Source organism: Oncorhynchus mykiss, chromosome 4 (assembly GCF_013265735.2).
Source record: "Oncorhynchus mykiss isolate Arlee chromosome 4, USDA_OmykA_1.1, whole genome shotgun sequence".
NCBI lineage: Eukaryota > Metazoa > Chordata > Actinopteri > Salmoniformes > Salmonidae > Oncorhynchus > Oncorhynchus mykiss.
This window is the reverse complement of record NC_048568.1, coordinates 34,677,044-34,690,000: the sequence shown is the minus strand read 5'-3', so window position 1 is coordinate 34,690,000 and position 12,957 is coordinate 34,677,044. Positions and strand designations below refer to the sequence as shown.

At 46.3% G+C, this 12,957-nt stretch overlaps 1 protein-coding gene across 2 annotated transcripts in view; it reads left to right on the top strand.

Moving 5' to 3' along the window:
* The first annotated feature begins 7,753 nt into the window (after positions 1-7,753).
* Positions 7,754-12,957, top strand: part of LOC110522545 (brain-enriched guanylate kinase-associated protein-like) — a 51,939-nt gene continuing 46,735 nt past the window's right edge. The window contains exon 1 of one of the 2 annotated variants that reach the window (XM_036976149.1): positions 7,754-7,953. Coding sequence is in view for 1 of the 2 variants with exons in the window: in XM_036976150.1 (XP_036832045.1) it covers positions 7,925-7,953 (29 nt within the window). In the remaining variant the exon portion in view is untranslated. The remainder of the gene's footprint in view (positions 7,954-12,957) is intronic. The other variant, XM_036976150.1, reaches the window with a different exon arrangement.

Below are 12,957 nucleotides of genomic sequence, written 5' to 3'. Positions count from 1 at the left end.
TATTTGTTTGTTTGACTGCGCAGCAAAATAAATATTTTTTTACAGTACCAGTCAAAGTTGGGACACAACTACTTATTCCAGGGTTTTTCTTTATTTTAACAATTTTTCTACATTTTAGAATAATAGTAAAGAAATAAAAACTATGAAATAACACATACGGAATCATGAAGTAACCAAATCCAAATCTATTTTATATTTGAGATTCTTCAAAGTAGCCACCCCCGCCATGATGACAGCTTTTCACACTCTTGGCATTTTCTCAACCAGCTTCATGAGGTCACCTGGAATGCATTTAAATTAATTTCAAGTTACTTTGTGGAATTTCTTTCCTTCTTAATGTGTTTGAGCCAATCAGTTGTGTTGTGACAAGGTAGGTGTGGTATACAGAAGATAGACCTATTTGGTAAAAGACCAAGTCCATATTATGGCAAGAACAGCTCAAATAAGCAAAGTGAAACAACAGTCCATCATTACTTTAAGACATGAAGGTCAGTCAATGTGGAGAATTTAAAAAACTTTCTTCAAGTGCAATCGCAAGAATCATCAAACGCTATGAGGAAACTTGCTCTCATGAGGACCGCCACAGGAAAGGAAGACCCAGAGTTACCTCTGCTGCAGAGGATACGTTCATTAGAGTTATCTTTAGCTCAGATTGCAGCCCAAATAAATGCTTCACTGAGTTCACCTCAACATCAACTGTTCAGAGGAGAATGCATGAATCAGGCCTTCATGGTCAAATTGCTGCAAAGAAACCACTACTAAAGGAAACCAATAAAAAGAAGAGACTTGCTTGGGCCAAGAAACACAAGAAATAGACATTAGACAGGTGGAAATCTGTCATTTGGTCTGATGAGTCCAAATGCTGTATTTTTGGTTTTCACCATGTCTAGATGAACGGAGACTAGGTGAACGGATGATATCCGCATGTGTGATTCCCACCATGAAGCATGGAGGAGGAGGTGTGATGGTGTGGGGGTGCTTTGCTGATGACACTGTCTTTGTTTTATTTAGAATTCAAGGCACACTTAACCAGCATGGCTACCACAGCATTCTGCAGCGATACGCCATCCCATTTGGTTTGCGCTTAGTGGGAATATCAACAGGACAATGACCCAACATACCTCCAGGCTGTATAAAGGCTATTTGAAAAAGGAGAGTGATGGAATGCTGCATCAGAAGACCTGGCCTCCTCAATCACCCATCCTCAACCCAATTGAGATGGCTTGGGATGAATTGGACCGCAAAGTGAAGGAAAAGCAGCCAAAAAGTGATCAGCATATGTGGGAACTCCTTCAAGACTGTTGGAAAAGCCTTCTACATGAAGCTTGTTGAGAGAATGCTAAAAGTGTGCAAAGCTGTCATCAAGACAAAGGGTTGCTAATTTGAAGAATATACAATATATTTTGAATTGTTTAACACTTTTTTGGTTACTACATGATTTCAAATGTGTTATTTCATAGTTTTGATGTCTTCACTATTATTCTACAATAGAAAAGAGTACAAATAAAGAAAATCTCACCTACTTGAATGAGTAGGTGTGTCCAAACTTTTGAATGGTACTGTATATTAAAACAATTATTTAATTACAGATGTGCACACACACATACACACACACACGCACGCAAGCACGCACGCACGCACGCACGCACGCACGCACACACACACACACACACACACACACACACACACACAAACGATACAATATCTTTCAATGAATGCATCATGGTTTATATTACATGGTATATTAAACAGTGTTTTCCCTCATTGAAAACAATAGACAATGAGGTTGTACTAATATTCATGAGATAACTCAAACCTAAAGTGTTACTGCCACTTGGTTAGCACAGCACTCTAAATCTGAATGGAGATGGGAATTCCATTGATTCCTAGGCCTAATCTGACCTGATACATCAAGTATGAGGGAGAGAGCGAGAAAGAGAGTGAGAGATGGGAGAGAGAGAGAGTCCAAATTCAAGTCTCCAATTTAAAGCACTTCAAATCTAACAATTGAGCCCAGAAACAAGCCCTCTCAGTCAGCTGGTGTTGGACCTATCCAACCAAGCTGACACCAGCACTGCTTTAAAATAACTACTCAAAATAAACAAAACGTAAACATGTTTACTATACTGGAAAAGCAAAACAGAATCTCAAAGCCGACTAAATTGCTATCTGACCCTAAACAGAGAATATGAACTGGCCAATTATCTCTACTCTGTTAGAGATACGAAGCAGAGACAGATCCTTACCAAGTTCAGGATGAGTGACCACCGATTGGCAATAGAAACCGGCAGACATAAAAAGACATGGCTACCCAAAGAGGAGCGTGTATGTGGTCACTGCATGACAGGAGAGGTAGAGACAGAGATGCACTTTCTCCTCTACTGTGAGAAATATACCTCATCAAGAGATTCTTTATTAGCAGAAATGACCTAATGTATTCAAAATGTTGTCTTATTAAACCCAGTGGAAAAAACAAAACATTCTCATGGGCGAAGGAGCAATGGCTCCTCTTGCAGCCAAATATGGACAGTTTATTCGGAAATTATTCAGACCCCTTGACTTTTTCCACATTTTGTAATTCTAAAATGGATAAAGAAAAAAATCCTTGTCAACCTACACACATTACCCCATAACAACAATGCGAAACAGGTTTTTAGAAATGTTTGCTCATTTATTTTAAAATATGTCGAGGCACACATCTGGGGAAGGGTACCAAAATGTTACTGCAGAATTGAAGGTACCCAAGAACACAGTGGCCTTCATCATTAAATGGAAGAAGTATGGAACCACCAAGAGGTCAAACCAAGTCCCTTCTCCCCACCAGGCCAAACTGAGCAATCAGGAAGGGACTTGGTCAGGAAGGTGACCAAGAACACAATGGTTACTCAGAAAGATCTCCCGAGTTCCTCAGTGGAGTGGGAGAACCTCCAGAAGGACAACCATCTCTTCAGCACTCCTCCAATCAGGCCTTTATGGTAGAGTGGCCAGACAGAAGCCACTCCTCAGTAAAAGGCACATGACAGCCCACTTGGAGTTTGCCAGAAGGCACCTAAAGTCTCTCAGACCATGAGAAACAAGATTCTCTGGTCTGATGAAACCAAGATTGAACTCTTTGGCCTGAATGCCAAGCATCACGTCTGGAGGAAACCTTATACCATCCCTACGGTGAAGCATGGTGGTGGCAGCATCATGTTGTGTGGATGTTTTTCAGCAGCAGGAACTGGGAGACTAGTCAGGATCGAGGGAAAGATGAATGGAGCAAAGTACAGAGAGATCCTTGATGAAAACCTGCTCCAGAGTGCTCAGGACCTCAGACTGGAGCGAAGGTTCACCTTCCAACAGTACAACTATGGTGGTGGTGGTAGTATTAGCAGTAGTAATGAGGATGGTAGATGTAGTACTGATATAATGGTGATGATGACACTTAGTGATAAGTTAGCTATAGTTTTAATAAGCGGTAGGTAGCGATATTAGAGGTAGAAATTCTGCTTGTGTTAATGATAGTAGTAGGGATGGTTGTAGTATTAGTGTTAATAATAGTAGCATGTTCATTTTCCATGTTTATCCTTTTATTGTCCCTATTATTTATAATATTTACTATTCACTTTTACCATTATCTTATTGTTATTTCTATTATTTATCTATTTTTTGAAATGCTATATTATTATTATTCATTATATTTATTAAACCACCTGGTGAGACTGTCATTCCTCCCCACATCCTGGTGAGACTGTCATTCCTCCCCACCGCCTGGTGAGAGTCTCATTTCTCCCCACCGCCTGGTGAGAGTCTCATTCCTCCCCACCGCCTGGTGAGAGTCTCATTCCTCCCCACCACCTGGTGAGAGTCTCATTCCTCCCCATCGCCTGGTGAGAGTGTCATTCCTCCCCACCTCCTGGTGAGAGTGTCATTCTTCCCCACCGCCTGGTGAGAGTCTCATTCCTCCCCACCGCCTGGTGAGAGTCTCATTCCTCCCCACCGCCTGGTGAGAGTCTCAGTCCTCCCCACCGCCTGGTGAGAGTCTCATCCCTCCCCACCGCCTGGTGAGAGTCTCATTCCTCCCCACCGCCTGGTGAGAGTCTCATTCTTCCCCACCGCCTGGTGAGAGTGTCATTCCTCCCCACCGCCTGGTGAGAGTCTCATCCCTCCCCACCGCCTGGTGAGAGTGTCATTCCTCCCTACCGCCTGGTGAGAGTCTCATTCCTCCCCACCGCCTGGTGAGAGTCTCATTCCTCCCCACCGCCTGGTGAGAGTCTCATCCCTCCCCACCGCCTGGTGAGAGTCTCATTCCTCCCTACCCCTGGTGAGAGTCTCATTCCTCCCCACCGCCTGGTGAGAGTCTCATCCCTCCCCACCGCCTGGTGAGAGTCTCATTCTTCCCCACCACCTGGTGAGAGTCTAATTCCTCCCCACCGCCTGGTGAGAGTCTCATTCTTCCCCACCGCCTGGTGAGAGTGTCATTCCTCCCCATCGCCTGGTGAGAGTCTCATCCCTCCCCACCGCCTGGTGAGAGTCTCATTCCTCCCTACCGCCTGGTGAGAGTCTCATTCCTCCCCACTGCCTGGTGAGAGTCTCATTCCTCTCCACCGCCTGGTGAGAGTCTCATCCCTCCCCACCGCCTGGTGAGAGTCTCATTCCTCCCCACCGCCTGGTGAGAGTGTCATTCCTCCCTACCCCTGGTGAGAGTCTCATTCCTCCCCACCGCCTGGTGAGAGTCTCATTCCTCCCCACCGCCTGGTGAGAGTGTCATTCCTCCCCACCCCCTAGTGAGAGTCTCATTCCTCCCCACCGCCTGGTGAGAGTCTCATCCCTCCCCATCGCCTGGTGAGAGTCTAATTCCCTCCCCACCGCCTGGTGAGAGTCTCATTCTTCCCCACTGCCTGGTGAGAGTGTCATTCCTCCCCACCGCCTGGTGAGAGTCTCATCCCTCCCCACCGCCTGGTGAGAGTGTCATTCCTCCCTACCGCCTGGTGAGAGTCTCATTCCTCCCCACCGCCTGGTGAGAGTCTCATTCCTCCCCACCGCCTGGTGAGAGTCTCATCCCTCCCCACCGCCTGGTGAGAGTCTCATTCCTCCCTACCCCTGGTGAGAGTCTCATTCCTCCCCACCGCCTGGTGAGAGTCTCATCCCTCCCCACCGCCTGGTGAGAGTCTCATTCTTCCCCACCGCCTGGTGAGAGTCTAATTCCTCCCCACCGCCTGGTGAGAGTCTCATTCTTCCCCACCGCCTGGTGAGAGTGTCATTCCTCCCCATCGCCTGGTGAGAGTCTCATCCCTCCCCACCGCCTGGTGAGAGTCTCATCCCTCCCCATCGCCTGGTGAGAGTCTAATTCCTCCCCACCGCCTGGTGAGAGTCTCATTCTTCCCCACTGCCTGGTGAGAGTGTCATTCCTCCCCACCGCCTGGTGAGAGTCTCATCCCTCCCCACCGCCTGGTGAGAGTGTCATTCCTCCCTACCGCCTGGTGAGAGTCTCATTCCTCCCCACCGCCTGGTGAGAGTCTCATTCCTCCCCACCGCCTGGTGAGAGTCTCATCCCTCCCCACCGCCTGGTGAGAGTCTCATTCCTCCCTACCCCTGGTGAGAGTCTCATTCCTCCCCACCGCCTGGTGAGAGTCTCATCCCTCCCCACCGCCTGGTGAGAGTCTCATTCTTCCCCACCGCCTGGTGAGAGTCTAATTCCTCCCCACCGCCTGGTGAGAGTGTCATTCCTCCCCATCGCCTGGTGAGAGTGTCATTCCTCCCCATCGCCTGGTGAGAGTCTCATCCCTCCCCACCGCCTGGTGAGAGTCTCATTCCTCCCTACCGCCTGGTGAGAGTCTCATTCCTCCCCACTGCCTGGTGAGAGTCTCATTCCTCTCCACCGCCTGGTGAGAGTCTCATCCCTCCCCACCGCCTGGTGAGAGTCTCATTCCTCCCCACCGCCTGGTGAGAGTGTCATTCCTCCCTACCCCTGGTGAGAGTCTCATTCCTCCCCACCGCCTGGTGAGAGTCTCATTCCTCCCCACCGCCTGGTGAGAGTGTCATTCCTCCCCACCCCCTAGTGAGAGTCTCATTCCTCCCCACCGCCTGGTGAGAGTCTCATCCCTCCCCATCGCCTGGTGAGAGTCTAATTCCTCCCCACCGCCTGGTGAGAGTCTCATTCTTCCCCACTGCCTGGTGAGAGTGTCATTCCTCCCCACCGCCTGGTGAGAGTCTCATCCCTCCCCACCGCCTGGTGAGAGTCTCATTCCTCCCTATTGCCTGGTGAGAGTCTCATTCCTCCCCACCGCCTGGTGAGAGTCTCATTCCTCCCCACCGCCTGGTGAGAGTCTCATTCCTCCCCACCGCCTGGTGAGAGTCTCATCCCTCCCCACCGCCTGGTGAGAGTCTCATCCCTCCCCACCGCCTGGTGAGAGTCTCATTCCTCCCTATCGCCTGGTGAGAGTCTCATTCCTCCCCACCACCTGGTGAGAGTCTCATTCCTCCCCACCGCCTGGTGAGTCTCATTCCTCCCCACCGCCTGGTGAGAGTCTCATTCCTCCCCACCGCCTGGTGAGAGTCTCATTCTTCCCCACCGCCTGGTGAGAGTCTCATTCCTCCCCACCGCCTGGTGAGAGTCTCAGTCCTCCCCACCGCCTGGTGAGAGTCTCATTCCTCCCCACCACCTAGTGACATAATATGAAATTCAACAGATGGTGCCACCTGTTCCCCTCTCCCCCCTCTCTCTTTGTTCTCGCTCTTTTTTCTCTTCAGCTCAATACATATACAGAGTCACTGCCAGCAACTCTCATGGGGGGGGGGGGGGGGGGGGGGTGCAGTTGCCATGTATCTGCAGTCTGGCTGATATTGAGGTTTCTGCTCTCCCACTCTCTCTTTTTCTCTCTCCCTCTCTTAATATGACAGGATTGTTCTCTTTACAGATGTACACAGACTCTGTAGCCTGACAGGCTCTCTGCATGAGAGAGAGCAAGAAGGAGAGAGAGACAAATGGAGGGAAAGAGACGGAGAGGGAGATAGAAGAGAGAGTGAGAGAGAGAGCAGAGATGGAAACAGAGAGTGCAAGTGTTAAGTGAAATGTGTGAGTGAGTGTTTGTGTCTCCTCTGTTCCTCTAATCTCCTGTGATTTTCTTTTAGGTTCCTGATGAGGAGATGAATACCATAAGGTAAGATGACGTTCTCTCTCCATTATTCCCTACCTGCCTCCTCAGCCAGGTCACCCATGATACAAGTCATTATTACACGTCCATCCATGTCTGAGGACGTCGGGAGATGACGTGGAAACCGGCCACTAGGGGGCAACAGTGAGCGCTGTTACCTTCAAGTAGGTTTCGGTTTTGCTAGGGTGTTGTGGACGGGGATGGTGGATGAGTGTAAGGATCTGACGCATGTTTGAATCTAGCGATTGAAAGTTGTTTTTGATCGTTTTTAAATGAAGGTTATCCTAAACCTTAACCCTTACCTTAAACATTCGGAGTTAATGCCTAAACTTAACCCTAACCTTAAAAATTCTCAGTTAATGTCTAAATGTAACCTTAAAAATGTCCAAATTTGACGTTTGAGAAACATAGATTCTGAAGTGAGACTGTGAGAGCTTGTTGTGCCTCTATCCCTGCCTGCCCAGTCCTCCATCTCTCTCTCTCTCTCTCTCTCTCTCTCTCTCTCTCTCGCTCTGTCTTTGTCTAGCTCTCCCGCTCTTTCTCTCTCTCTCTCTCTCTCTCTCTCTTCTCCTTCTCTCCACCTCTCCTCTGCTACTGAGGGTTTCTCCAAGCTTATCAAACCTGGGTAAGCCAGCCCTCGATCACACGGAAGGGCTTTCACCAGCAGCCCCAGCACACACACACACATACACATACAGACTCAGCACCACTCCCCTCACACATACAGCAAAGAGTGGAGGCAGCAGGCAGGATTTCTGTGTCATCATCACCAGCACCAGCGATTCACAATGAGACTCTGTGTGAGCACCAAGGGAAGGTACTGCTCCTTCAACAGAGGGAACGTCTTTCATTGGGATCTGGGGTTGGGATTGTGTGTGTGTGTCACTGTGTGTGAGATTTATCGCTACTGTATGTTTGCGCAGTTTTCGTTTGCTTGACATCGGTGTAGCCTAGAGCTTGAATGGTATTTGGAATGATCATACATGTCATTCTTTGCAAAGGATAGTAGTAAAATTCCTGAATAGAACATGTAGTTCCACTGCACTGGTACAGTAGTTATACCACTGTATTGTTTTCAGGCTTATTGTTCAATACAGGGAACATGTCAAATAAGAACTATATTGTATTTAAACATTTCCTCTTTTGAAAGCGAGAGAGAAGGCTTGGCTAAAAGGTGTTTAAAGGTTTGTTGAGTGAACTAGGATGTTCCTGTAGTGTTTTATCACTCTGATATGTCTGATATAATTCTGGGAAGTCACCTGTAGTTTCAGGGAAGCCACAAATTCCTTTTCAGTGTACGGTCATTTAGAGGGAGAAAAATAGCTATTTACCCTTCTTCCTAGGCTCCTGCCTTCTAGTGAGTTGTTCTATCCCCTGTGTTTCTGCCTCTGCATTGGGTATCTGTAAAGGATTTGTGACAGCTGATGTTATATAATACATTTGATTGATTGATTGATTGATTGATTGATTGGCATGGATATTTAGCTATCCAACGCTTTTTATCCTATGAACATTTCTTATAAACCTCCCATACCCCTCTGATGTTATTAAATTAGTACCATGTTTAATGCTATTACGATTGTATTTTCTGGGAGAAATAAAACCACCCTCTTATACCTCTTTAAAATGGTATTGCTCTTCCCTCCATCATTTTGCTATTAACTTTCCATCAGATCAGCTACAATCTTACTGTCAGAATAGTTTTTGTTCAACCGGTCCTTAATTTAAAAAATAGCCTGGAAATAGCCTATAGATAGCCTGGAAATAGCCTGGATATAACCTGGAACACATAGTACTATATACCTTGGCTATATGGTGTAATGATTTTCAGATGAGTGAGGCTAAATGTCTTTTTTAAATGCCAGGGAGGGTCAATTAATTTGATGGGCTGGTTTTACCAACACCCTGTATTGATTATCATCACCTCTGTGACCGACGTTAGCCGCTAACCGTTTGGCTCTTTAATTATACAGTACAACGACACAAGTGCCAAATCTACATTACGATGGACTAGAAAATTATACTCCATTCTAGATTTTTTTAAATATGGTCCATAAAGTTTGGAAATTCTTCTTTGTCTTCACAATACATGATTGACTTAAAGACACATTTAATCATCAGGAGCAGGAACTGTGGTTCAATCCCTTCTTATTTACAGTCACCTGTGGCTGTCCAACCCCAGAGAGATAGAGTAGTAGGGTAAAGGGAAAAAGAGACATGGACCTACAGATTTGACACCAACCCCCAGAGTGAATCACTCAGCGCTCCTGTCCCAGTGACCTCAGTCCTCCCAAGTATACCAGACAAAGAAAATGATGAAATGTGTTGAAATCTCTTCAATGTGTGTCCTCATTTGTATTTGTATTTATTATGGATCCCCATTAGCTGCTGCCAAAGCAAGGCACTCTTCCTTGGGTCCTGCAAAATCAAGGCAGTTGTACAATTTTTGAAACACTACAATACATTCATAAGCCCCTTATTCTGGCTCAAATTTCCTGTATGTATTTTGACCTCCGTCTTATGTAGTAAATGTATATTTTATTGTGAGACAAATTTGAGGGATAGGTAGAGGGAGAGAGAGAGAACTCCGTATGGCCCCATGGCCCTGTCATGGTGTGTAGGAGTGAGGAGTCATGCAGTGTTAAATGCAAAAGAAGTGAGTTGGGTTAGAGACTGTCTCCCAGGCTCGAATGGACTGGGCTGGATGGCTATTCGCTAATGATCTACTCAAACACGGTGAATGGCTCATTGCAGAAGAAGACAGACCTGCCAGGGGTTGATCTTTTCTCTTTCTTTCTTTCTTTCTTTCTTTCTTTCTTTCTTTCTTTCTTTCTTTCTTTCTTTCTTTCTTTCTTTCTTTCTTTCTTTCTTTCTTTCTTTCGCTCTCTCTCTCTCTCTTTCTTTCTCTCTCTCTCTCTCTCTCTCTCTCTCTCTCTCTCTCTCTCTCTCTCTCTCTGTCTGTCTCTACAACTCTCTCTCTCTACAACTCTCTCTCCATCTTCCTCTCTCACACGCAGGCCTCCTAGCAAATCTTTTGTATTGTTGTTGTCCATTTGAGTTAGTCACTAACAGTGTGTTGTGAAGGCCTGGTAGCTCATTGTGAGTGTGTTCTATTTTTAATGACTTGAACCAGTTATTTAGTGTATTTTTGTATCTCACTGGGTCCAAGGATCTTATATTTTCCAACATATCCTGCCATTTGGATTAACAAACCACTGTTTTCATAATGTGTGAAAAGCAAAACGTATCATGTCCTCCTTTTGATAAAATGACTTGTTTTCACAATCTGTGACTCCGTCATCCTCTGCCAGAATAAGTTCTGCATCTCAACACAAGTGTAACTTTGGGAAAACAAACCACATTCCGGTAAAGAATGGAGAATTCCCTGTGGGGTTTACTCGGCACCATGACAGGTTTTATATGCCTGCGAGTGGAGGCTGTGTTAATTTCAGAACAGCATGTGTATGTGTGTATGTGTGTGTATGTGTGTGTGTTGTTTTCTGTCGGTTGTGTATGTGTGTGTGTGTTGTTTTAAGTTGTGTGTGTGTACTCGCTCATGTCGTTTTTTTGCTCATGTTGTTTTTCGACATTGGCGCCATCAGGTTTCCCACTTTCCGTTGATCCCAAATCCCTTCCAGGGTACCTTCAACAGTGTAGGAAATCCCTTCCAGGGTACCTTCAACAGTGTAGGAAATCCCTTCTTTCAGCTAAGTACCTTCAACAGTGTAGGAAATCCCTTCCAGGGTACCTTCAACAGTGTAGGAAATCCCTTCCAGGGTACCTTCAACAGTGTAGGAAATCCCTTCCAGGGTTCCTTCAACAGTGTAGGAAATCCCTTCCAGGGTACCTTCAACAGTGTAGGAAATCCCTTCCAGGGTACCTTCAACAGTGTAGGAAATCCCTTCTTTCAGCTAAGTACCATCAACAGTGTAAGAAATCCCTTCTTTCAGCTAAGTACCATCAACAGTGTAGGAAATCACTTCTCCCGGTAGCTAGCCCAGTGCTGTTGGTAATGAAGAAGTTGGGGGTGGTGGCTGGGAAAGGGAAACTTGTAGGTTTGTTCTGAGTGGACCAATGCTCTCAGGTGTGGGTCCACTGTGGGGACTGTACCACCCGTAGGAATAGAGCTAATTGGACATTCTAATTCCACGCTACCACTGGTCTTACAGACAGGGCCTACTGGGAAGTGGGGACAGGAGTTTTTCCTGCTTAGGTCAAAATAATAATAAGAAGAAGAATTGTAAAAATTATACATAGTGCTTTTCATACGGAATCGTAAAATCTCTTTTAAAAAATCACATTCAGGGAGTTGATCTTCCACAGCCAGACGATGATGCATTTCAGTAAAGGAGTAGCTTGAGTGGAGGAGGCGTTGATGGTAAAGCCAGGGTGTGAGAAACATCAGTCAGACAGGCCCCTCTGTCAGTCACAGCTCCTCTGTAGGTAGGCTGGAACATCCACCATTGAACGTGTAGCACCTGCCTAGGTGGTAATTTGGTAGCTATAAACGCCCAAGAGACCATCACATCTCAGCAGTAATCAGCAACAGTGTCCTGTGAGGTGAGCCTCTGTCATCCCCTCACACCGCAGTCCACATCTTTCCAGAAACCAAGCTGGAATAAAAATATGATTAGATTAGCTAGCTAGCTATATCATCAGTCCTGCAACTCCATGGATCATCACTCAACAGGTTATCAACACCCCCCAAAATACACAAAATAACAAAAATATGATTAGATTAGCTAGCTAGCTATATCATCAGTCCTGCAACTCCATGGATCATCACTCAACAGGTTATCAACACCCCCCAAAATACACAAAATAACAAAAATATGATTAGATTAGCTAGCTAGCTATATCATCAGTCCTGCAACTCCATGGATCATCACTCAACAGGTTATCAACACCCCCCAAAATACACAAAATAACAAAAATATGATTAGATTAGCTAGCTAGCTATATCATCAGTCCTGCAACTCCATGGATCATCACTCAACAGGTTATCAACACCCCCCAAAATACACAAAATAACAAAAATATGATTAGATTAGCTAGCTAGCTATATCATCAGTCCTGCAACTCCATGGATCATCACTCAACAGGTTATCAACACCCCCCAAAATACACAAAATAACAAAAATATGATTAGATTAGCTAGCTAGCTATATCATCAGTCCTGCAACTCCATGGATCATCACTCAACAGGTTATCAACACCCCCCAAAATACACAAAATAACAAAAATATGTACAATACTTGCAGAGTTCTCAGCCAAGGTCTCCTCACAGCACCATGGCAACCATAGGTGACACAGGCCCTCTGATCAGAGCCTGACTCAGATCTGGTCCATCAGTTAATAAGTGTAGTTACTTTTAGTAAGCCAGGTAGGAAGGACAAGCAACAGTACTACTGACAGTTTAATAGCCCTGCTATAACTGGTCAAGTTATGTGGTAAGGAAACCACTCCTGGCGATCGTCTATGGTTGTGGCTCTGTGGCTCTGTCTGTCAGAAGGCAAGGCACACACAGGCAGCCAGCTCCTGCTGCTACTGCTCTTCCTGCTGCTCATCATCCTCCTCCTGCTCCTCCTACTGCTGCTCCTCCTGCTGCTACTGCTCTTCCTGCTGCTCATCATCCTACTCCTGCTCCTCCTGCTGCTGCTCCTCATGCTGCTACTGCTCTTCCTGCTGCTCATCATCCTACTCCTGCTCCTCCTGCTGCTGCTCCTCCTGCTGCTACTGCTCCTCCTGCTGCTACTGCTCTTCCTGCTGCTCATCATCCTACTCCTGCTCCTCCTGCTGCTCCTCCTCCTGCTGCTACTGC